At 37.6% G+C, this 24,514-nt stretch overlaps 1 protein-coding gene across 2 annotated transcripts in view; it reads left to right on the top strand.

Annotated features, from left to right (window-relative positions):
- Positions 1-24,514, top strand: part of MND1 (meiotic nuclear divisions 1) — a 37,101-nt gene that overhangs the window by 7,037 nt on the left and 5,550 nt on the right. Inside the window, exons 5-7 of one of the 2 annotated variants that reach the window (XM_066316837.1) lie at positions 10,801-10,875; positions 12,652-12,766; positions 21,015-21,292. In XM_066316837.1, coding sequence (XP_066172934.1) covers positions 10,801-10,875; positions 12,652-12,766; positions 21,015-21,112 — 288 coding nt within the window. In that variant the 3' untranslated portion in view covers positions 21,113-21,292. Of the gene's footprint in view, positions 1-10,800; positions 10,876-12,651; positions 12,767-21,014; positions 21,293-24,514 lie in introns of those variants that run through there. The other variant, XM_066316836.1, reaches the window with a different exon arrangement.

Raw genomic sequence — 24,514 nt, 5'->3', positions numbered from 1 at the left:
GGATTTATGATATCATCAGTGTGCAGAGATCTCTCAGTTAAAAACAATGCTAAAGATTCTTTTAACAGCTTCCCTGCCTGACCCCATCTTTTGGCTTGCTTTTGTGGAGGCAGGTGTTTGGAGAGGGGCACTAGTCCCTGACTTACACATATATATATGGCAGACCTTGTGCTGATCTAATTAGGATCTTGGTGGTGCCCTCTAACCCCAAGTTACTGCTTGGGCCTCTTCCTGTTTTTTTGAAAAGAAATGATAGCAAATGTCTTTAGTTTGTGTAGCATCTGCTGGAGCTATTTCCTCCAATAGCTCACGGAGTGAGAATTGCTAAGTAGGTCCCTTTGGATTTTGTGTTGATTTGTTTTGCAGTGGCATGGTTGTTCCTAAAGGTTTGTGCCTTCTGTCAGTGCTTATTCTTCACCTCGTGGTTATGCTTATGCATCTGTGAAGAGGACCACAGAAAAAGCGAGATATGTTAGAAGCTGCATTTTGGTGAGATGGGTTTATACACATATTTGATTTGTTTGCATGTGGAAGTTATATTTGGTTAGATTTGGTACAGATATGAAATGGTGAAATAAGAGTAGTAAGGACTGAGAAATAATGTTTTAACAGTGTTTATAAATTGAGACATTTCTAATGCAACATCACCTGTCAAGAGAACTTTTGAAGCTTTACTGAGGGGGTAGTCTTCCTTCCCTAAGAGACGGTGAAATGATATGACCTTTATCAATATTTTTCTGGCTGTTGGATTCAGAACCCTGGAATTACCTATGACCAGTTATAGTTTGACAAAACAAGATGTTTATTCTTGGCATAACAGTTGTGAGTGAGGAAAAGAGAAGTCTCTCTGATGGAGTCTTAGTATAAACAGATTCAGCTTAGATTTTCTTTCATTTTTTCTTCTGTGTCTTGGGCAAAACACTTGCATCGGTGCTGACAGGGACCCAAAATACTAAGCACTTCAATGATGTTGTGGTTGTTAGTGTTACTATTGACAGTACTATGAGCACTGTAGTCCAGTAGCTTGGGAAAACAGCCTGTTAGTTTCCTTTCCTCAGTGTGATGTTGTTCATTTATTTTACTATTCGGTTTAAAACCGTTCATTTGACTGTGTTTTTAATTGTCTCATTTATCATGGTGTTGCTTTCTTGTGGATTAATCTTTTGTATTCTGAGGCTTTTGCAAGGGAAATTTTAACGGCCAGAAGTATTAGACCTGCTGTTCTAACTGAGAGCAAAATGGTGTCACTTTGCACTGCAAGGAAGATTGAACAGAATCCTTTTAGAGCAGGATACAGGATGGATATTTTGTTCCATGTGCTTGCTTCAACAAACTCATGGCCAAGAGACCTGAGAATTTCTGGCAACTTTTTCTCCCACTAAATGTTGCATTGGGACAGTGTTAAGATAGAAAGGATTAGCTGATGTTTTATTCCTTAAATCCCTGCCCTAGGGTTGGTAAAAGGAAGGAGGGATTTTCACTTTCCATGCCTCATATACTGAATCAAGGGGAGAATTTGAACTGGATACATCCTGGCTCACATTTGCTAGCTAGTTTGAAAAACAAAAAACAACAACAACAACAAAAAAATCCCAACAACCCCCCTGGCCAGGAATGAACTTGTTGAAATCAAGTGACTTCATATGTATTAAATTGCTTGTACTAATGAGCATTGAACTATGAAAAGTGAAAGAATTTATTCTGGTAAAAAAGCAATGAAGGGGATTCTGTATTAGTAAATGCTTATGTTAGGAATGCATATTGTTTGAAAATAGTTAATGGAAAAAATATTTGTATTGTGGGTAATCTGGCTTGAATTCTTCTGAAGATATTTGACAACATAAGTAAAGGAGAGAACCTTCTTTGTTTAGACGGCACACAAAAAATTTTGAGTTTTAACCATCAGAAAGGTCTTTCAAGATGCAGCTTGGTTTATTTCTATGCTTTTGGATATATTTTCTTCCTTAAACACTGTGACTTGAAAGTTGCTGAATAAATCTGCTTGAGGCCACTGACTGAAGCTCAGGAAACTTCTGCTGTCCCCACTGTTCCAGTGTGAGCAGCCTCTTCCTTCATCCAGTTGACTAACTCAATTGTCAGGGTATTTCCATAGGGTTTAGAGGTTTATTCTGGACTGCAGGTAATTACAGGTGCACAGCAGTGGCTGGCTAAAAGTAACCAATCCTGAACTGAGGTGCAAATCCCTGGAGATGACAGATGTGCTGTGAGGGGTAGCAGGCCTGATGGTGCTTGGAGTTGGGTGATGTTGCTGAAGACACTTGGGAAGTTTTTTGCCCCAGATGGAGATCTCTGTCAGCAGGGAAAGCCTGTGGGACCTAGTCTGTGGAGCAAGCTTTTGGCATGGCATTGTAGCAATGTCTTCAGCAGATGGTGCAGCATCAGCTCTTAGGAGAGCTCCTCACACAGCTGAGGTCTCTATTGCAGTTTTCAGCCTCAGATGGTTCTGAGTGCAGGGTCTCAGTGTTCTGGGTTTTTTTGCCTCTCAGTAGCGAGCTGCTGAGAGACAAAAAACCATTCATAGAAGTACATGAACCACACCTTTGGAATCCATGGCTTAATGCTTTTGATAGAACAGTTCATTTTTAGGGTGTAATATTTTCATATTATAATTCATTGCAAAGCTGTGTTCAGTGTGTTTTTAAAAATTCTTTGTCTATTTACTGAAAAAAAGGACTTGCAGGCATAAGATGTCATAAGGTTCATCATGATCTTAAGCTTTGCTGTAATAGATTTAGAGAGTTTAGCACTATCATTTTTATATATGTTTTATTAATTTTAGGCAGTAGATAGCATGGTTAAAGAATTATCCTCTAAACCAGAGAAGTATGTCAACATTTGCAACTAATGCATGTGACTTGTGTTAGGAATTACGTACTTAGACATTTTTCTCATTCATTTTATTAGGTTGCAGAAAATGCAATAAATTTTTTCTTTCCAGGAAAAGTAAAATTCTGATTACTGAAGAGGTCTTTCTTTTAATGCCTATTATAAGGCCTTGAGCAACATGGTCTAGTGGGATGTGTCCCTGGCCATAGCAGAAGGAGCTGGGACTGGATAGTCTTCAAGATCCTTCCAACCCTTACCATTCTGTTACTCTGGAATGTGTAGACAGGATCCCAGTGTGTTGACTAAGCTGTTAGAGCAGTCTTCTCATATGCATGCAGGAACTCCTTTTTCCCCCTCTTATTTGAGGACATGTAATTTAGCTTTCTGCTTATTTATTTAGTTATTTAGTTATTCTTCCTTGGATTGCCCTGACCATTTTGATAGTCTGCAGCCCCAGTGAGCTGGGCAATTCCATTCTGTGCTGGCTCATTTTTGTTTCTTTTTCCTTCTTCTCTTGCATAGTAATTACTCTTCCAACAGAGACAATTAGTGACCCCTCCCATCTTCAACCTTCTCGCTTTCACTGATCTGTACATTTTATTTGAACTGAAGAAATGGCCTGTTGCAGGGCTGGTATGGTTTGACTAACTCACTTCATACCATCCAGGGGGAGCTGTAGCAATAAGGGCAAGAGGCTGAGAATCTGCATCATTTAAACATTGTAAATATATTGATTATATCTGCCCGTTTGTTTGTTGATCCTGTAAGGTTTATCCCCCCTCTAAGTCTCCTGGAAAATGCTAATGAAATTTTATTAGAATAGTCCATGATTTTTGTTACCTCTGCATCTTGCACTTGAAAAATGGTGATATCTTAAAATGATTCTGCATTTACTGAGTCCTAAAGTGTCCATCAGAGAAGACTCTTCTAATGCTTACTAGAGCCTTCTGGAATTATGTTTTATGGCATGCTAAAAAGCCCTGGAGAGTATACTTAGTTACTGCTGTCATGGCAGATTTCTAAAAATAGAGTGCTCTGGAGGCTTCTGTTGGAATTAAGCAATTTTTTTTAAAAAATTGTCTCTGTAGTAATTCTAAAGATTTTAATGTACATTTGAAGGAGGATTCCTGCTATACTAAAAATGATATATCAACATTCATTCTGATATAATGTAGGAAAACAACTAGGTTTTTCAAATAAGGTTGTCTGTGACACTGAATATTTTAGGTAATATCATCACACAGTTTACCTTTTTGATGAGGTTTTCATTCTGGCTGCTGACTCCATTCCTGGCATTGCAGTGAAATTGTTAATCTGAAATGAAAAGAAGCAGGAAGTAGAATCAGGGCTCTCACTGCAGAAGCCCAGTCAGGTCTGGCAGAGACACAGCCCTGCACATATACCAAGCCCCACAGTCAGCATGGCAGGTGGGAATGACAGTTCAGCAGAAAACCAGCATCTCAAGAAACTTGAAAGGTTTAAATGTTCTGTGCTGTCTGGAAGTTTGCCTCAACTATAAGACCAGGAGCTTCCAGCCTGGTGGTAGGCAGCCAATACTATTTTCAGAGCTAGATTTGATGGAGACCATGAGTTGTAGTCCTATTTATTTGAACTTTGACTTTCACCTTAAAATCTTGTAATTCAATTAATATAGCATATTTTATTTTAGAAAATTAGCATGCATGCAGAAATGAACTTCCAGCAAGCAATTATAGAAGTCTCATTTCATAGAATTTTCCTCTTCTGAAAGGAATAAAGTAAAAAAACCCAAACAAACAAACACAATAACTCCAGAGTATAAAGCCAAAATGTGTTCAGTTATTTTGATGCAGGGAGGCTTTAGAGTAAAAGGTCTTTCTTGTCACAGCAACACGGCTCATTATTTTTGATCACATGGTAGTTCTGTGAAAGACTCTTCTTTGTATCAAGAATTGGAGATGACTTGGTGATCTCTCGAAGCATTACTTAAAAATGACAAAATTGGCATAAAGAGTGAGTATGTAAAACATCTGTCAAAACTGAAATTTGATAGATATATTTTAATGAGGTTTTTTATTTTACTCATATTATCTCAGTGTAGAATTTGGGCATTTCTAAAAGTCTGTGGAATAAAGTTTGATTTGGTTTTTAAAGTCTTTAAGCAGAATGTGAGCTTGGGGAATATTGGATGAATACTGTGTTTTGAGTGGTGCCTGACTCTGCTTAGTCCCTGAAGGCGTTCTTAGTGTATGGTCCAGCTGCTTAGGATAGCAATCTTTAAAAACCCTTAAGGGAAAACATAAAACTTTTCTTCGTTCTCTCCCTTTCTTTCCAAGGGAAAATACTTTTCTATGCTCTTCCTGCCTTGAACAGACCTTTTAACTACCACCTTGGACTTTGTAGGTTTTTTTAAATACCTTATTGCAATACCTTTAAATACCTTATGCTTATTGCATATTAGGATATTTAATCATATCCTTCATGTCCATGTATGAAAATTTTCTGTAGCTCTGTCAGTCATGTGAATGTCTTTTGAAGTTCTTTCAGCTTTCCTTATTAGATTGCTTGCATTTGTGAAAAATTGTTGAATGAGGTGTTTTAGCTGGTTTTTTTTAGGTTTGGGGTTTCTTTAGGTTGATTGGGGCACACTCGATATTTGTGTCTGAGTAGACAGCCATCTGTCCCTCAGGTCGTGCCAATTATGCCAACTCAAAGCAGCCCCAGAAATTCAGTTCTTTCATTGAGCCTGCACAACTGTTTCTTTCACCTTTTGTCTTTTAAGGAGGTTGGCCTCGAGCAGTTATTTTTTTGTTGCATAACCACTACTTATCAAATGGTGTTGCAAATGAATGAAGCAAAAACAAAAGCTCTTGGCAAGACTTTTTCTCTAAATTAACTTAATTATTGTGTCAAATCTAAAAAGATGAAAAAAACTGACTTAAAATACTTTTAATATAGAGGGATTTGCTGTATAACAATATTTTTAAAATAATTTCAGGTAACAACATTGGGTTTGTACATGGATAGGTGAAGGTTCATGTGGTGGGGGATTTCTCATTTGTTTCTTCTGAATACTGGCACCTTTTACTGTATTTGCAAAAAAACCAAAAAACCTCATCTCATATTCAGCATGGCCTGAGAACAGAGCCATGCCTAATTTACTGTATGATATTTCATCTGTATGCTTGCTTAGTGCCATACTTCAGAAAGCAGTTCTGCACTTCACTGTGCTGCCCTTTGGGATATTTCTCCCTCTTTAAGTTTTAGTCAACAGTAATTGTTAAGTGATTTCTTTTAGTAATATTCTATACTTTTCTTTTAGCACAAAGATCTGTTATCAGTATTTTCAAATTGTTCTTTGGCTGTTGATTTTTGCATTTTTCCTCTCTATATATTATTAGTCTGGTTTTAGCTTCTATTTTTTGTTATATTTCTTTAAACTCTATAGGAATGCTTTGAAGTACTTTCTCTCCATGCCTTCTGTCAATTCCACTTAAGTTTTTCAGTAGCGAGTTAGTTTTCACATGGAAAAGAAATACACCTATCTACTGCTTAATGTTACCCTAAACCTCTTGAACTGCTTTTGTTTAACCAAAAGCAAACTAGCCTTGCCTTTAGCCTGAAACAAAGCACAGTGAGCTTCAAACCCAAAGCAAATAACTTTGCAAGTTAGAAATAATTTAAAAATTGATGTGTTTAATTCTTCTGCAGTGGCACTCACAAGAGCAGTAGTTTTTAATACCATTTTTGGTTGAGTGTTGGGCTGAAAGAAAACCAAACAGATGATATTTCTCTTTCAGACCATAATGATAGTGGGCTAACAGCTGTGAGCACTCTTGGTGGTTAGTATGTGAGACCTTGGCTTGATTCTTGCCCAGTGAACATACTTAGGGGCTGGCTTTGCATGGCTTATACTAGGTTTGTAGATATTTTAATATGCTGGTGAGGCAAGCTACATGTTTGGTGGGATACTGGTGGTTAGAGTGGTTAGAAACAGGGAATCAGAAGGCTTAGGACCAACAAAAACTTTTGCTGCAGGAAAAAAAACCCATCTATTTTATTCTAGAATAAAAGTTTTTTATTCTAGAATGAAAGTCTCTATCAGGCAGGTTTTGAGAAGGAATGGAACTGAAACCTGGTGCTGCTGTTCATTGGGGGTTAAACATTCCTCTTCTAAATGTACATCAGTGTCTTGCTGAAGTGGAGCCCTGGTATTACTGCATTCATATAGATTATAAATTATGTGTGTACATCCAATCTGTGTTTTTGATACAAACCAGACTGCAAGTTCGTGATGGATCTGGTGGTTATTTATCATCAGCACATGGCACTTTGCATACCCAAACTGCTGCACACATCTATGGCTAAACATTGTGCCTCCTTTGCAGAGTAGGAAAAATCATCCCATTGGGGGCTTTGGATTGAATTTATGTCCAAGGCTAGTGGCCGTTTAATTCATCACACTGGTCTGTAAAACTAAAGAAATTGTTCCCCAACTCTCCTATTTCGTACATGCTAGTTACTTTCTTCATTAAACCATCTTCTTGAAGGCTCCCACTGTGTTTTGAAAACATGAAAATGCTTTTGTGGAGAACATTTTTAACTTCTTAATTTTGAATTATTGAGTCTCCTCTGCTTTTTCTTTCCCCTAGATGATGTTTTTACTGCTTTCTTGTATCTTGCTTAATCCTGTGCTGATTCAGAGCGGTCAAATAAGAGACATGAAACTTTGCAGTGGAGTAGAATCTCTCTGTACTTCTTCTCCACAACTGGTCAGCTTGTGGCAGAAGGTGGTTCCTGTGTCAGCCCAGACATCTTTCTCAAGAAACATAGAGGGGACGCAGTATCTTTATCTCTGGGCTGGTCTCTCTGCTGTTGGCAGGAGTCAGATTTCTCTGAGAGTGGTTAATGTTCTTGAGAAATTGTTTGCCAGTTTCCCTGAAAAATGTCCCCAAGGTTGCTCCAAGGATTGAAATATTCCATCTGCTACTGTGCTTCTTTGCAATCAGGCTTTTCTACAGCTGGTGAGTGGGAAAGTAAGTCACTGTATTTGTCCAGATGTGGTCCTCTGCTATCATACATATGCGTTTGCAAATTCTGCTTTTCTTTTCTTTCAATGCCCTGTAACCTGTTATTTGCACTTACCTTTCAACTAAGTATTGTATCATGTGTATCCATCCTTCCTCTGACTCCTTTGTCCTTGCTGACTGTCTTTCCTTCTTTCATGATAGTTGTTTTCAGCTGTGTTCCTGCCTCTCTCTCTCCAAGCCTTTCTGCTTTTCCCATAGTCATAGATTCTTTGTACAATCCCAGGCCATCTGTTCCTCGCCCTCTGAATCCTTGTCTTGGGTTAGGGTTTTTTCAATATCATGCCTCCTTCTGCTATTCCTTTCCTTATCCTCATCTTTTATTTGTTGCCACAGAGGATAACCAACATGATTTCGAAATAATACACAACGAGCGGAGGTGTCATTTTATTTTGATTTTTTTTTTTTTATTATGTGAAGTAATAAAGAATAATTTAAAAATCCAAGAATACCCAAGCAATTATAATCTGTGAAATAAAAAAATAGTATCTTAAATGAGATTGCCTAAAAGCAAAGATGATTTTTACACAAAGGAAGGTCTTCTAACCTCATGGCATGGCAACCTTGCATGTTGAGTAGGGCTGAATCTAAGAAGATCCTTTATCTCCCACAGTTTGTCATTAATGTCTCTTGCATTATTACATGATGTGGAATATAGGGAATCAAGAAAATTATAAGATACCGTGTTAGGTGCTTCCTAAGCTGAAAAACCAGCATTTATCGTTTGCACTGCCTTGAGAGCTCCTTCTGTACATTCATTTTAGAGAAAGCAGAAACACTCCTTATGAACTAATGAATAAAAAAAACCCCAACAAACAAACAAAAACCCGAGAAAGTGATACCTTTATGACCTCTCTTGCAGAGAGCATTGGCTTCTTTGCGCTTGCAGTATAAAGGTCTAGATAAGCTCCTTGGCTTCTCTACCTCCTCTGTGGGTTTTGGTCCAGGAAACTCCTGTGTTCAGAGGTGCCAGATGACGTGCTCTGAGGTTTGTCTTCCTTGGACTTCATGAACTGCAAACTGCACCTAAGTACATACCCTCTTCTGAACTGTATACTTCTGTTTAGTATGGCATCGTGTGGGGACTAACATACCTAGTCTTTTAAGAATTTTGTGGAAAGCCTGGAAGGAGTACTCTTTGACCATCCACCAAAATTAAGATGTTGGTGTACTTCAAGCCACATAGTGAAATCTACACTGCCGCTGTGGCTTACCCACACTGAGAGCAGCAAGTAAACAGCTGGATATTTTTCCTCAAAAAATATTTTTCCTCAAATTATGTCTTACCATTAGTATAATTCCTATATAAATTGAAGAAAACGAAAACATTCTTTTAGAGAGGAGACTTTGTTGTCTGTATGCATGTCCACACATGCATGAACACAGAGTAATTCTTTTTAAAAATGGAGCTGTGAAAGGAACCACTAAACCCAGTGAACTGCAGTTGGGCTGTATCCTAATCTTTATGGACCACCAGTATGGAGTTTCTTTTTACTGTTATGACTGGTCTCCAAGACTTGGCAGCAAGCTCTGCATAATATTTATCATACATTTGCATTTAATATTCTGAAAATATGGACCAAACGTTAGTATAAATTGAAACTGAGAAGTGATTATAACTCCAGAGGAGTTCAGTATGTGTTGTATGAATGCATTTATGTCAGCTGCGTGATATAAACCATGTAGTTAAATTATCAAGGGTGGGGATTGCAAGAAATACTTGGGAATGCTTTTGCGCTCAGTGGGATCCTCAGTAGGGAATGTAGAAATGGAGGATTCATGTGGGGGATTTTGGGGTAGGGCAGAGTAAAACCTGAGCTCTGACAGCTGTTCTTTTCATAGCTAGTGCGATATACTGATAAACTGGTGCTCAGAACATTTTAAAACTAAAACCAAGGGCACTTGAAAAACATGCTATTGTTTCTTTTTTTTTTTCCCTTTCGTGCAGGTTCAATGGAGTAACATTTTTTCAAACTGTATTTTCTTAGAATTTTTTTTTTCATTCTCATTCATCTCATTTAATATTTCAAGGTGCTTTGTCTGATGCTGAGTAGGGTGTCTCTGAGGGTCAAGTCATACTCCTGCTCAGCTTGAGAGTTTCCAAAGTTTCTCTGGAAACTGCCAACTGAACTGGAAAGGTGTGGTTCAAGATGAGTGGCAGGTTAATGGAGAGAGATCTCTCTTAGCAAATTATTTCTCCTGATGTAACAGAAAAATTGAAGGATTATTCACAGCAGCCCTGTGAGATTCCTCTGCCTCAAGGAAGGGATCTCTGTGAGGTCTAATAGTGCAAGGGCCACAGAGTAAAAGGGGGGGACACAGCTTTACATGCCTTTGAACAGAGGCTTCTGTTCATCAGCATGTAAAAGGGATTGGGGCTGTGCCAGTGGCATACCAGACTTTGAGAACACCGGTATCCACAGCTGAGCAGGTGGACCTGCTACAGCTTTTGTCACTGCTTCCATTGAATAGGGACAGCTGGAAAAGGACCAAAGGAAATCATCCAAAGCCTCCATGTTACAGGGTCCTTTGCACAGAGATGCCAGATTATGGTATGAAATAGGATTTTAGTCCTATGATGAACATGCAGTATATAACAAAATTATGTGCCACAGGAATGAAAATTTCTTAGACTTGAAGTTGCTTCCTGTAATTCTTCTCTGTGGTTCAGAGCCTCAGATTTACATTTGGGCATTTTTGTATTTATTTTATCTTTATTATCGTTATATGTGTATTTTAAAAATTTAATGTTTTTTTAATGTACATATATTTCAAAAATATGTATCCACTTGTTTATTTAAATACATTAATATGTATGCACATTTTATAGCTATATTAAATATATGACTGAAAAATTTCGATATTTTTCTTTGTTTTTTTTTATCAGTTTGCTGAAAGCAGTCAGAAAAAAGAGGCTTTACAAAAAAGCATTGAGAAATCAAAAACTGGACGTGAAGATACTGTAAGTTGCTTTGGGGGGAGATAATCCTACAAGGAAATAGCTCTACAAGTATGTGCTTCTTGTAAATACTAATATTGTACTTCCAGGTATTTTCAGATTTAAAAATATCTTAAAACTTGAACTACCCAAAGATGTGTACCAAAGTTGCCAATGGTTGCTGAACTGCCACATCTGGTAACTACCAACTTAGATGTTGGTTTGGTTATTTGTAATATAGATTCCTAAATTATGGTTGTGAGCAGCTATGGAAAGCCCAGTGCTCTTTGCATACTGAGGCTGTTAACACTGCAAAACTGTATCTAGGCTTCATGTTTGTCATAACCAACATACTAGTTAGCAATACTTCATATGGTATTCTAAGTTGCTGGCTTGCGTTGAGATGTCTAAAGTGATTTAAACCTCCAATAAAACAGAGGCAGCCAGAAGCTTTCAGGAGGAATTGAATTTTGTATGAAAGTGCCAAATCTTCAAATCCAAACTCTTTTGTAGATACACTCTAGGTTTTCCCTATGTACGCTTCATTTATCTAGTAAGGAATAGAGTGAACCTTACCATCAAACTCAAAGTTGCACTTCCACAAATTCAATTAAAACCTTCTTTTTGGCAGTATCTTTAACCGAGATTCTTTATTCTTTCTTTCACAATGATCAGGAATCACAGGCAGGTTTCTCACTTCATTGTGCTTGTCATGTTTCAAGCATGAAACAAACTGTTTCAACCTTGGGCTTCTCCAGCATGTGGCCTGCCCTAAAGAAAGCTATTGGTCTGGAAATCCTGTTCTGGCTGATGTTTCCAACATTTTGTTTCCTGATCAGAAAAAGTCATAAAAATCTGGATTGCAGTGTACGTCTCCAAGCATCTCACCTCCATACCTCAGCATCTGGAAACTTTTGCTTTCCATTTTGCATTTTCAGAACATGCTGAATCCAAACTGTTGGCAAAAGCACTGGGAATATGGAAGTTTGGGGAGGAAGGAAAATCAACAACCTTAAACAAAACCCCAAATCCACAAACACTTTAGACTGCTGGGTTACCACAGAGATTGCCATTAGTAAAATCTTGATGGCTTACAAACTCATGCAATCTGGCTCTTCTAGGCTACCCTATCTTGAGTAATTTGAATATCCGCCAGTTGCAGTGTTTGTCTGTAACTACAGACTGAATTAGAAATATGTGCTGAGCTGGCTGTGGGAGAGCTCATGGTGAGTCAGTGTCTGCAGATTCTTATTGATTGATAGAATCTTTGAGGTCAATATTGTGTACAATCCCAGCAAAGACTACCATGCCATAAATATCTGAATTTGTTTTTGAGGCTATTGCTCTTAAATGGTGTGGAAAAAGGAGGAGACAAATAAATTCAGAGGGTGTTCATACACAGCATCTCAGTTTGTGGAAGGGTGGATGGTGGGTTTTTCTGTAATGCCATCTTTAATTACAAGACTAGCACTCCTAAATGCTGCTTAACCTTTAAGCCCAATAATTAAGCGATCTCTTTGGAGTTTGTTAAACCATGGTTCAAAGGCTGTAGAAAATTATTCTTTCATTGAGCCATTTTGGCCTTAATATTTTTTCCTTCCAGTTGGTATTCAGTATAATTTAGTGTCACTGAGAATTCTATGTAATAAAATAAAACGCTCAAGTGGTTCATAGACAGAAAGGAGTAGTGAAAGCAGCTTTTAAATTTTCATGTTTTTATATACAAGTCATGCCCTTGTCTTCTGTGTGATTTAATGTTTGGGGTTTTTTTGTATCTCCCAACATCCTTTGAATCCTCAGGCGGAACGTGCAGCGCTGCTGAAGGAACTTGCTGCCCTTCGGCAGAAAAAAGAGCAGCTAAAGACAGAAATAGACAAATACAGGGAGTGTGATCCAGACGTGGTTGAAGAGATGCGTAAGTTGTGTATTGTTTAAAGTGACCTTTTGCCTGAAAGGGTCTGCACTTCTTTAGCTTAAAGTCTGGTACTCAGAGGTTAGTCAAAGAATAGCTACTTTTCTTTTTAAAGCTGAGCAATATAAAACAGGTACACTGACCCTGACCATTTCTTTTCATGTTCTGTTCTATTATATATGAGGAGCTTTATTGATATTTACTCTGCCACCACCTGAGCAGTTAAGAAACAATCCTATAATTAAAAATACTCTGATGTTTTAGAATTAACATCAGGATCATCCTTTTCAGAATCATACTAGTTTTCTGACTTGTGCTGTACCCTAGAATGTGTGTAGGAAGAGGAGTGTCTGGCTCCTTCAGTTCCATGCTGTTAAGACAGGTATCTTTCTACTTACTTTGTTCTGCCTATAACAAACATAAGCATTTCATTAGAGACACTTAACCTACTTTTGTGTAAATGACAATTACTACACTCTTGACTGACTGTACTGTCTCTAACATGCTGGGTTTTGGTTGGAGTTTCTAACTAACAGAATACAAGAAATGATGAGTGACTTTAATACAGAATTTGGCACTGAAATGCACTTAATATTCTGATCCTTAGCATGAAAAATGAAAAGCATGCATGAAATTTTATTGAATTTTCTCTACTACAGTTTTCATGTTTTATTTATTAGGTTCTTACATTGCTACCCAAGCACCACTGCATATTCAGGTTGCTGGAATGCCAAAATGCTGTTACACAGTGACGAGAAACAGGCCTAGAACTTTTTCTGAATAAAGATGTGGCTAAATCTCCCTCTTTCCTTATTTTACTAAGTCCACAGCTTTAGAACTGTTCTGAGAGAAAGCCAAGAACATAAACAGAGTTGGCAGCACTCACCAAATTTGGACAGATATTATTTATTTTGAGAGGCTGTGACAGTTTTTGTCAGCTGTGTTATCTTTCCCCAAGGATGTAATGGTATGCCAGGGAATAAGCAAACTTGAGACCTGAGGTTAGTTACTGTGCTGTAAATCCCTTGCTGCCTACTCTCCTGAGGAGAAACATTCCAGCTGATTCCAGCTGTAGAAATGAAGGAGGTTAGGCAGATACCAACAGCAGAGGGATGTGTGGTGTCAGGTATTTTAACTGCTGGGGTACCCTTACAGTCAGCATTGCACAGAGTGGTTTGAGAGCCTCTCTTTTGAAACAGCCACAGTGAGCACGTTCCGAAGTATGGCACGAGGGAGCAAATCACAGCTGCAATGCTAGGGCAAGCTGCATTAGCTGGCAAGAGACCAGTATCCTGAAAAGAAAGAGAGAAAGGGAAGGAGATGTAATACTTAATTGCTTCAGTCGTGCCCTTGTCTTTTGTCTGTATGTTGTGGGTTTGGGTTTTTTTAACCAAGTGTGTGAAAGCTCCATGTGAATTTCTGTGATGGAGGGATAAGCATTTAAGGGACTTGTGAGGTTAGCACTGTTGAGCTACCTATAGGCTTCCCAAGGGATTATGCAGTAGTGTTTCAAAATTAATCAGTCCTTGAACTGAATTCTAAAAGTTTCTGCTTCATTATATGTTTTGTCAGACATTGCTGCACTGGCAGTGTGCATTGTTGCTTCCACTGAATGAGTGAATAAATGGTGATGTTAGTTTTGGGGAGTTAATGTCCTTGTCAAAGCTGAATGGAAGTTGACAGGCTTTATGGAAGAGACAGAATGGGAAAAAAATATTCAGGGGCATTTCTTTTGGTTCTAGAGTGCAGAAAAGTGCAAAGGCAAAAGCTAGAAGGCAATAAAGAATCTCAGGCAATGGAATGCATTCAGCTAGACATAAAAGTTACTGCTGCTGTTAAACAAAAAAAACCCCTTATAATAAAAGTTACTTATTCACAAATTTTTAAACTGCATGTAGGTGATACAGTTTTCTACTTCTGTACAATTTAGATAACATGACCCTTGGGATTATTTTCAGTTAAATCACCTGGGCAGATTCCTAACTACCTCATTTTTGATCAGAGATGGCTGTTATGTTATGTAATTGCACTCTTTAGTTGAATTGTTCAGTAAAATATGTTTTGTAATGGACAGTTGTCAATTTCGTCCTTTGGGTTTTCCCTTTTCCTGCTTAGTGACTTCAGCCTGTAAGGAAATCTTCCTGATGCTCAGCATAAAATTTCATCCTGTTAACTTCTCATCCCATATCACAGAGAGCTGTCTTGATTCTTCTTGCAGTATTTTAGGGCTATATCAAATTGTCCTCTGTTTTCAGTGGCCTTCAAATTTGGTGAGTGCTTTGCTGTGTCTTTTTAGTTGCCCTCTCCCTCAGTGGAGTTTTGCAGAAACAAACCAATTGCACAGCAGCAAGCCTCAATAAAACGTGCACATGCACACACACATATACCATTTTCAGGGTCAAAAGAAAAGTTTGAATGATTCATACCAAGTATCTGAAGACTCAGCTAAAAACTGAACATCTGTCTTTGCTTCCTGAATCTTGTGGTGGGAAAGTCAAGCTTGACCATGTAACTAAATATATTATAATGCATATTCACAAGGGGGCAAATGGGAAAACTAGTAACTCTGGTTTTTGCTGACTTCACTGTTTGTCCTTTCAGTGTCACTAACAAATGTTTTACTCTATGTTTTGGCTTAGTTTCCTTGGCTTTTGTATTAAAAGTACATTGCAGTAGAAATCTTAATGACTTCTCAAATTTACAGTATTTGAACAGAATTTGTGTGTAACAAGCAACTAGACTAAATAGCAGAAGCAACAAGATTTAGGGACTGGCCACTAGAGGAAGCTACGTAATAGTCTGGTTTTGTGGATATGTTCAGATAATTCCATTTTACAGGAATGGTATTGTAAAAACATATCTAGAACAGCAAAATGTGTGGATTTTTTTTCCAATGACCTGTGCAGTTTAGAAGCTTGTCCTTGCCGCTTGGTAGTGTTGTTTAAGACGCTTTCTGTGTGTTAGGATTGATTAATAAATTATTTCTCAAAGGCAATAAAACTGAACAGAGTCATTCTAAGTAAAAATAAGCCAAACAGATAGTGGGATTTTATACTTTTCTATTAAACTTGTGATCCTGCTTCAGACTGTGCAGGACAGGATCATTGTTTCTCACCTTTGAGATGTGTCCATGTAGGCTGGAATATATTCTCATGGGAGAGCAGCCATTGTAGAGAGATTTGTCTCTTATGTGAGATAGCATGTATATATGCAGAGTTGGAGATGTGATGCTGCTAGAGTCTATAAAGGTTATGGCAGATGACATTGCACAGAGAATGCAAGCTTACAATAGTTCATAATTTATGCAATTTTCATAAAGTCAACAGAAAAAGCTCCACCTCATATCAAAATTAACCTGCTGCATATGTTTAATTCTTTCTGCCCACCAGAGAGAGGTGTTAGGGAGCTAATAAAAATTTTCTCATAATTAAATTTATAGAAAAGTTTGTCTGGCAGCCTAAGTGTATAAACGGTTGGGACTTTACTCTGAGTTGCTGGTCAGCTTGTAATTGGAAACAGCTAGACACTTTTAGGGCTCACTGTAAAATAAACATTTCTAGAATTTCAAACTTCTTGTTCTTTTACTGCAATAAGAGGAATGTTGGTTTATGCTTTATTAAAACGTTGGGCCTTTGCTTTTTTTTTTCACAACAGCCATGCTTTGTTAATGTGTGCCTTTGGATAGGGCAGCTCTCTCATAAATAGTTAGATACTGTAGTGACTTCTGTGTGGTATGATTACTAATATTTATGGGGCCTGAGATCTTGCCTGTCAGCATTCCTTTTTTATTTAGTGTGTTTTTCGAATGTCTGGTTACTGATAGCTTTTATGTCTTAGGCTTTTACCTTTAAAACAGTGATCTGAACATGTCTAGGCAAACTGTTTTCTCAAAAATTAGCAAACTACCAGTTACAACACATGTAGCAATTTTGGTGTCAAACTTTTTACTTTAGCTCTGTTTATATCCTGTAACAAGAGAGGCAAGTGATTCAAATGGACATGATTTCAAACTACATATACCCACAGTTATTCTTTTGACTCTCTGAATTTGTCATCTCAGAGGCATTGCTGCCAGTCCAGTTCAGAGTTTGATTATTTTCTAAAACTAATACTTAGATGGTTCTGTGAAAACAAATTTTGGTAAAACATCCAGACTTCACTGAATACCATGAAAATGTCATGTTATATGTAATACGTACTTGAAAATGTATTTTCTTTTCCTTTTAGGTCCTTCAAAAGTATCTGATTCTCATGTTACTAAACAATGAAAATTTCAGCTTGTTGTGAGGAATTGTCAGGGTATACAGACATTATGAGAAAAAAGTTCTGTATTGTTCAGTTTTTTCATTCATCTTAATATCTGAAGGGTGAATGCTGAAAACTTAATGTTGATTTAGCTACTGGATTTTTTGGAGTGCATAGTTTGGGGGTTGATTTTTTTGGTGTGTGGTTTTTTGTTGATACACCTAGCTATTCCCCTGTGTTCAAATCAGTTTGAAAATGTGTTACATATGCAGAAGTACTTGATGTTACAAAAACTTTAGTACCAAGTGTTAGATTCTTCAGGAGGTTCTTACTAATGCTGGGAGTAGTTCCTGTTCCCAGAAGAGAAATAGTAGTGAAGAAATGAAATGAAGATTGGACTACCCTGGCTAATAGAGAGACTCTAAAATTAGTTGCATCAGTTTTACTCAAAATGTGTCAGAATGCCAATAATTTACAGAAGGGTTTAATGGGTTGTTGTTCAAAGGTGGATTGTTCAGAAAGGTGCTTTAAACTAAAAAGCCTTGTCGGCAATATCAGCTAATGAGCTATTAAATATCTGTTTTTAAAAATCTAATGTTTCCATGTAGAAAAGTGGAAGTCTACAAATAATTTTAAGCCTGGTCCAGGTGCCACTAAGATTAATAGCATACATACAGATGCAGCCTATAGAGAAAATGTTTTTTTAATCACCTTTAGTAGCATTATGTTCAGTTTGCAATTAGGACAATGTTTCCTAGCTACAGACCATGGAATATGCACCTGGCAACTGACAGACAGGCTGTGCTTCTTACAGTTTATGCAGCAATGCCATTAACAAAGGTCTGCAGTTGGAAATTATTCATTTTGCTGATGTTAGACTTGTATCTTCACTCACATGTATGTTAGTCTTAGTGGGTTAAACTAAGCTTTCTTTGGAGTGAATCAGACACTTAAAAGTACATAGAAAATTAACAGTTTAAAAAGCAAGAGCTCCTTTTTTTAGTCTCATCTATTGTATATTTATATATGTTATAATATATGTATATAAAATACGTTTATATATGTTAGTCTCAGTATTGTATATTTAATACATGTATCTCCAGAAGATCTGGATGATGATATGACAGGAAATAGACAATGGATGTTCATGTATGTAACTTGCAGACTATCTGCTACTAATCAAAACTACACAGCTCACACACCCACACCTTTTTGCCCTCCATCATGGAGTACCACAATGTATATAGATATGCTCCAGTAATGAAAGGACACGTTTACTCTTCTGGTTCTCAACTAATTGCATCAAACTAAGAATTTTGGGTTTTTTCCCCTGTCACTATACTTTTCTTGGAATGGCTTGCCATTCATTTGGAAGATTGACAAATTAAATTACCTGTTCAAAAACTACATTAAAAGATAAATTAAACCTATGTAAACTAAACATAACTTAGTTTCTAGGAAGAATGAGGAATAGTAAATGTACTTGTATGTAAACATAGTTTCATACAGTAATGTTAAAATTTTAGTTGTTAAGTGAAGTTGAGAAAAGGAACAGGATACTAAATGAAAGGAGTTATGAATGTGTACTTGGATTATTGATCCAAACTCCTTTGGTAATAGGAAACTGGATGGAATTACCAGTTTAGGCAGAGTATCTGCTCCTTTATCTCCAGCCTTTGTATTTTTTTTTTCTTTTTCAATCTTGAAAATCAAAGGAGGCTTGTTTGCATTTCAGCTATTGAAAAGGCTGGTTCTTTGACAAAGGAAATACCTACTAAGCAGAATCTGACTGTGATTACCAGAGGCTGTAATGTAGTGGTTTAAGATGTTCCCTGACAAAAGCAAGCTGAAGAGTTCTTACCTTGGCCCTTCATTCCAGTGCTGAAGTTCGCCAGTGATAAAAGCAAGCTGTCAGCTCAAGTTAGGAACTGATGGTGTAGATGCCTGTGTCTTGTGGTCGACTCTCCTGAGGTCTTTGAAATCTCTATTTCCGTCCAGAAAATCTGATGAAGTCTTTCACTGCCTTCTTCACAAGACTTTCGTATGTGGTTGTTTGTCATGTACCTCACAGAATTGTCTGTCACGTGGTAGTGTCCCTGAAGAGCAACCAGGGATCTTCTGACCAACTAGGAACAGGTGACAAGTTTTCATAAGGGCATTTTCATGAACTCTTCAATGAATTGAATTGTTTTAAAATGGATTTGAAAAAACCTGAATGAGGCAGCAACAGGACTACGTAAATGGGTGAGCAGCTTTTGGCACTTGGAAAGAAAGAAAATATAACAGCCATGAAGAATAATGATTGGAGGGCCACCAGGACAAACTGAGCCACTTAAGTGTTAGTACATACACACCTAAGGCACAAAGCTTAAAGTGAATGTGGGGGTTTTGGCTGAAGCTAAAAAGCTGAAGTCCAGAAGGGTCATTTGGCTTTCAGCAAAAGGCCCTTATTCTCTGCATTTCAGAGAATTTCTTTGTCTCTGTGTTTGGTCTTCAAATAAGAGGTTACTCTGCAAGGAAAATTGTTCTAAATGTTTACACTCACGCATATTTGTGTTTTTATACTTAAAACACATTCTAGCCAAACTATTCTTAGGAGTGTCAACTTAAGCCAACTAGCTTTAAAGAGAAGTTGCCTTTTAGCTAGTAAAGCAAAAAGCTGTGTTTTGTCAGTGGAGCTTTTCTTGGGCACTCAGAAAGGAGGCAGCTGGAGGACCAAATCTTTATATATGTAACAAACACCCTGCTTAAATGAATTTGCCACCCTTTCAGGTTATTTTTTCTTGCAATCAAATGAGAACATTCACAAGAACTGTTTTTGTTCTTTTTTCTTTATTTTGTTTCTTAATTGTTTATATTGGAATGACAGAAAAAAAAATTAAGAGGCTCATAAGTGAAGTATATGGGAATAGCTTTATTGTCTGAACCAGTAAATCCTTATGGCAAAAGCTGTTGAGCTGCTTAGGAATGGTAGATGCTTGATAAAATTTGTGATGTGGAAAATGGCTACTTAAGGCTACATTTATGACACTCTTTGATTTAGGAGTGAATTGGTAGCAATCCATTTGACTATGTTTTAAAGCCCTGATGAAAGCATCGAATGGAACTAATCTATAGATCCATTTATATATGAAACAAAAAGGCTTTTGTAGAGTAAGTATTTTGCTTCTGTCTTGCAGTGTTAGACCTGCTAGGTTAGTTGTGTATGGTAGCACTCATTCAGACCGTTTTGATTAAGTTATGGTGATATTTGAAGGAATGTACCTGGTCTATATCTTTTTGTGACTTTCACGTGCAAATTTAGGTCAGGAAAGGTCCTGTCGATTTTCGTTTATTAGTGCTAACATGCAGGACTGTCAAATTGAGATTTTGCCTGGCCTTGCTTAAAAAAACCTTAATTTTTTTATTATTTGATATTGCTAATCTTTTATGTTAAGATATATCCCATATTTTATGGAATGGTATGTTACATTTTCAGTATGGGTTTATCTGGATTATGACTGTATATTCCCAATATCGATACCTTGTTCTGTGCTATTTAACTGAAGTTTTTGCAGGGCAGATGGTATAAATGCAAGACTAATGTTGGTACATTTCCAATATTTTTTCTTCCCTTCTCATTTTTACATATGAGCTAGTTTCACTGAAAAGAGCAGGATATCAAAGAAAAATTCAGAACAGAAAACCAATTTGAAAACACCTAGAAGAACCCAGAGGTTTTCTCTTTGCCACTGTAAGAGATCTTTGTAGATTGGGGGAAGTTTGTCTTTGGTGTTTTGACTCAGTTTTGCATGATACTGTTTTAAGGAAAGTAGGGAAATACAGTCCTGGTGAAATAGCAGTAGTTTCAATCTCAGACTACTTTATAATTTGTGAGCAATTCAGTATTAGGGAGGTGGAATTGATAAAACTCTGTAATACTGTCTGTCATGTATGTGCATCTGCTCAGTGTTTATATTAATGAGCTGGATAATACAATGGAATATTTTTTTTGTTATATTTGCAGATGATGACACTAGGGGAGACTGCATGGACAAAGAACAGAAGTGGGATTTCAAAATTATCATGACAAATTGCAAAAACAGTCTAATAAACACTGGATAGTATTCAGTAGTGGCATGTGCAAGGGTGTTACCTGTATTCAAGGATATTGTGCTACCCAAATGATCTGAGGCAGTTGGTTAAGTGGGGAGGATTTGAAAAAAGGTTACTGTCAGAGTTACAGTAGTTTACAGGTTGAATATAAGATTTTTGTTGTGCCAAGAAAACCCCCATACTGAGATACAAAAGCAGTAGTATAACATACAGTGACATGTATGAAATAATCTTTCTGTTCAAGGCAGAAAGTGTGGCACTAAAGGCTTTAGCATGGCTTCAGATATAACAGTGTCAGTGTTGGCTATCCTGCCTGGATATATCTAATTTATTTCAGAGCATTCGCATATTCATGTAACTAAGTGCTCAGAGTAGAGCAAAAGGACATTGAGCAATCACATTCTAAGAGACAAAAAAACTTTACAAAAATAGGGCTCAAAAGAAGATGGTTCCTGGTGGGTTTTACATATCTGTATCCCCTCAGGAAAAGAGAAGGAACAGCCTGTTACTCAGGTTCATAGAGAAGATGGAAAAAAGTGATAGCCTTAAGCTGTAGGGCTAGAAAATTTGAAACCTTAAAACCAGGCAACAAGTACCTCAGAAATGGCATTGGGTAAAGTTGAACGTGCCTTGAGTTGTGGTTACAGAGAACCTGTTGTGATGCCTTCCAGATTCTTCTCTGCAATGTCTGCAACACGTGAGGTGACAGCAGATTGCAATCCACAACTGGCCAAAAACCATGGTGCCCTGGGATGGGCCTCCTTATGAAATACATTTCAGCAGCTTAGAAGAGTGCAAGTTCTTTTAGCTGTGCTGGAGGTGTGGAGTTTATTAGTGACTGAAATGGGGAAGGAAGAGTTGTCCAGTGCAAGAAAAACAGGGTGATGTCAGGGAGCCCTGAATCAAGTTGGTGTGCTTTTTTCTGTTTTGCAAGCTCTTTGCTTCCCTCTGCTCTTTGGATGAAAATTGATGTATTTTAGTTATGCAACTAAGATTTCAGCATGGGTTTTCAAATACAGCAGTGGAAAGGTAAATGGTCTTTTTCTGTAGGTACATGAATGTAGTAAACTTAAGTGCAAGAGCATGTCTTACATAGAGGAGTTTTTTGGTAGCAACTCTGTTGGACGTTTTTCAAGGAAACCCTGTGTACATACTTGATGAAATTTGACAGTGTGACCTTTTCATATGGGACAAGAGAGAGTTTTTTGCTGATAAGACTTGACACTTTTTTTCAAACACACTGACAGATATCACAGACCCTTTAAAAGCATATTCTCAGCAATATGAATCAGCTTCTTAGTAGCTTAACTGTGCAATGCCATGTCTTAACCAGGTAGACAAGACTGGCACTGTGGTATCTATTTGCTCAGGTTCATTTTCAAGTATAAATACACAGGTGTTGCAGCAGAAATCCTGATTTAATTGATTCGTATATCAATATTCTTGAGTATTTTTCTGTCACAGATAGCTTATATTGCATTCTGTGCTTTTCAAAATAGCTGTAGATGAGTAGGAAGCATTCATAATTGTCAGTGCTTTTTCTTGTAGTGCTGAAATATTCAGAGTCTAAGTAAGTCAGTATAAAAAGTTGTGTTGAGTTTGTGATGTGATGCTATTTAAATGAAAAATCATATTTACACATTGACTTGAATTTAGTCACTAATTCTGAAGCATTGTGACCTGTCGATTAATATAATAAGGAAAAGTATTGTGTGGGATACTGGAGTATGGGGGAAGTGATGTGTTACTCTGGATTCAAAGGAGTTGACAGAATTCTGATGTGCTATCACTTCTCTACATGGCAGCTCTTTATTCTGTTTATAAGAGGAAAGACCTCTTTGGGAAGCATGGGAGATGATAAAGATTTCCAGCAGTGTGGAGATATCTGCCTAATAGAGGGTTACAAAACATTCTTGTAAAGCTCTTCTTGCCACATTACAATTCAGCCTGTTGACAGAGTTGTAGATTACATATTCTCAAGGATACTCAAATATGGAACTTAAGAAGCCACTTCATCATGTCATTGCCATAAATAGTCTCCAATGGCAAACCACAGGTTCTTGATCAGAGTCTGTGGTGTCAGTTTGAAAATGGACTTGTGGGTAGGAATTACTAGGCAATAACCTTTTGTACTTTCTGTGGATGACAAGTGTGTAGTTTCTATGCTCACCTTCTACCCTGGCCTTTGGAGATGGGGTCTTTAATTGCATGAGATGTTTTCATTACTGGGAAAAATTCTGGAAACTGCATCACAGGATATTATAGTGATGCTGCCCCAGGAGAAGTAGGAAAACATATCTGCCACTGTGATGGTGGCAAGGTAATGTTTCTGGAAAGTAAGGGCAACCTATGTGCAAGAGAATGGGTAACTCTCTGCAGAAGGCAGTGGATAATCATGCGAGGTTCAAGTTCCCATACAGTTCCTATGGCAATTGCCATTTTTCATCTTTGAATTCAGTCAAAGAGAATGCATATTTATTACAGGAATTCAAATTCACTTAATGCACTTAATTTACCCTGACCAATTTCTCGAGAGAGATTGGGAATCTTTGGGCTAATAATCCTCCCTGGTCCTTGAGAACAGTTGCAGCTGTTCCCTGCATTTTATGCAGAGGAGTTGTGATCCATGCTGTAAAATTACTCCCTCGCCCACATGCTGAAGACTGCAGTTGTATTTTGCATGTATCTGCTAACACCCTACAGGCTGATGGGTGACTCTCTCCTTGGTAAGGTGCTAATTCCCTCTGCAGTCATGTGCCTTTTAAGTGAGGAAGTCCATACCATTTTTTTTCTGCATTAGTTGGGGTAGGTCAAAACTGGCACTGAAGTGTGTAAGCTTTATAAATACAATTAGCTTTTGTTATTCTAGGGAATAGAGGTTCCTGGAAGTCCTTAAAGTTATCCAGAAAACACCAAAGTAGGATGTAGGAGATCAAAGAAAGCTGCAGCTCTTCGCTAATTTCTACCAGCTCAGGTGGTTGTGAGCTGGTTCTGGTCATTGGTTTGTTGTTGTTTTGTTTCTTTTACTATAGCCACTGGAACTATAATATGTTGCCTTTACAGTCTTAATTTGAGTACTGTTACATGATTGTATCCTTAGTGTTCCCTTAATGGTATGTGTGAGACTTAAAAAAGATTTTAGGAAGAGCCTAAAGTAAATTTAGAAAATGTTTGTGAGGAGGTGGTGGTGGTTGTTGCTATCACAATTGTTTTTTGCCCTCTGGAAATATTTGAGACTTCTACAGCTTTTGGTCATTCTACAGCTTCTGGAATGCAAATAGGACTTTTAATTCCAACCATCTCCCCCTTCCAGTGGAAAAAAAGTGAGAGAATCTGGGGGAAGAAGGAAAGAGGAGGATGTAGTTCTGCAGTATGCTGAGAATGACTGTAGGGGCTTCCTCAGTCAGATTG

Source organism: Sylvia atricapilla, chromosome 4 (assembly GCF_009819655.1).
Source record: "Sylvia atricapilla isolate bSylAtr1 chromosome 4, bSylAtr1.pri, whole genome shotgun sequence".
In the NCBI taxonomy this organism is placed as follows: Eukaryota; Metazoa; Chordata; class Aves; order Passeriformes; family Sylviidae; genus Sylvia; species Sylvia atricapilla.
The sequence above is the reverse complement of the archived record's forward strand: the minus strand, read 5'-3'. Positions and strand labels throughout refer to the sequence as shown.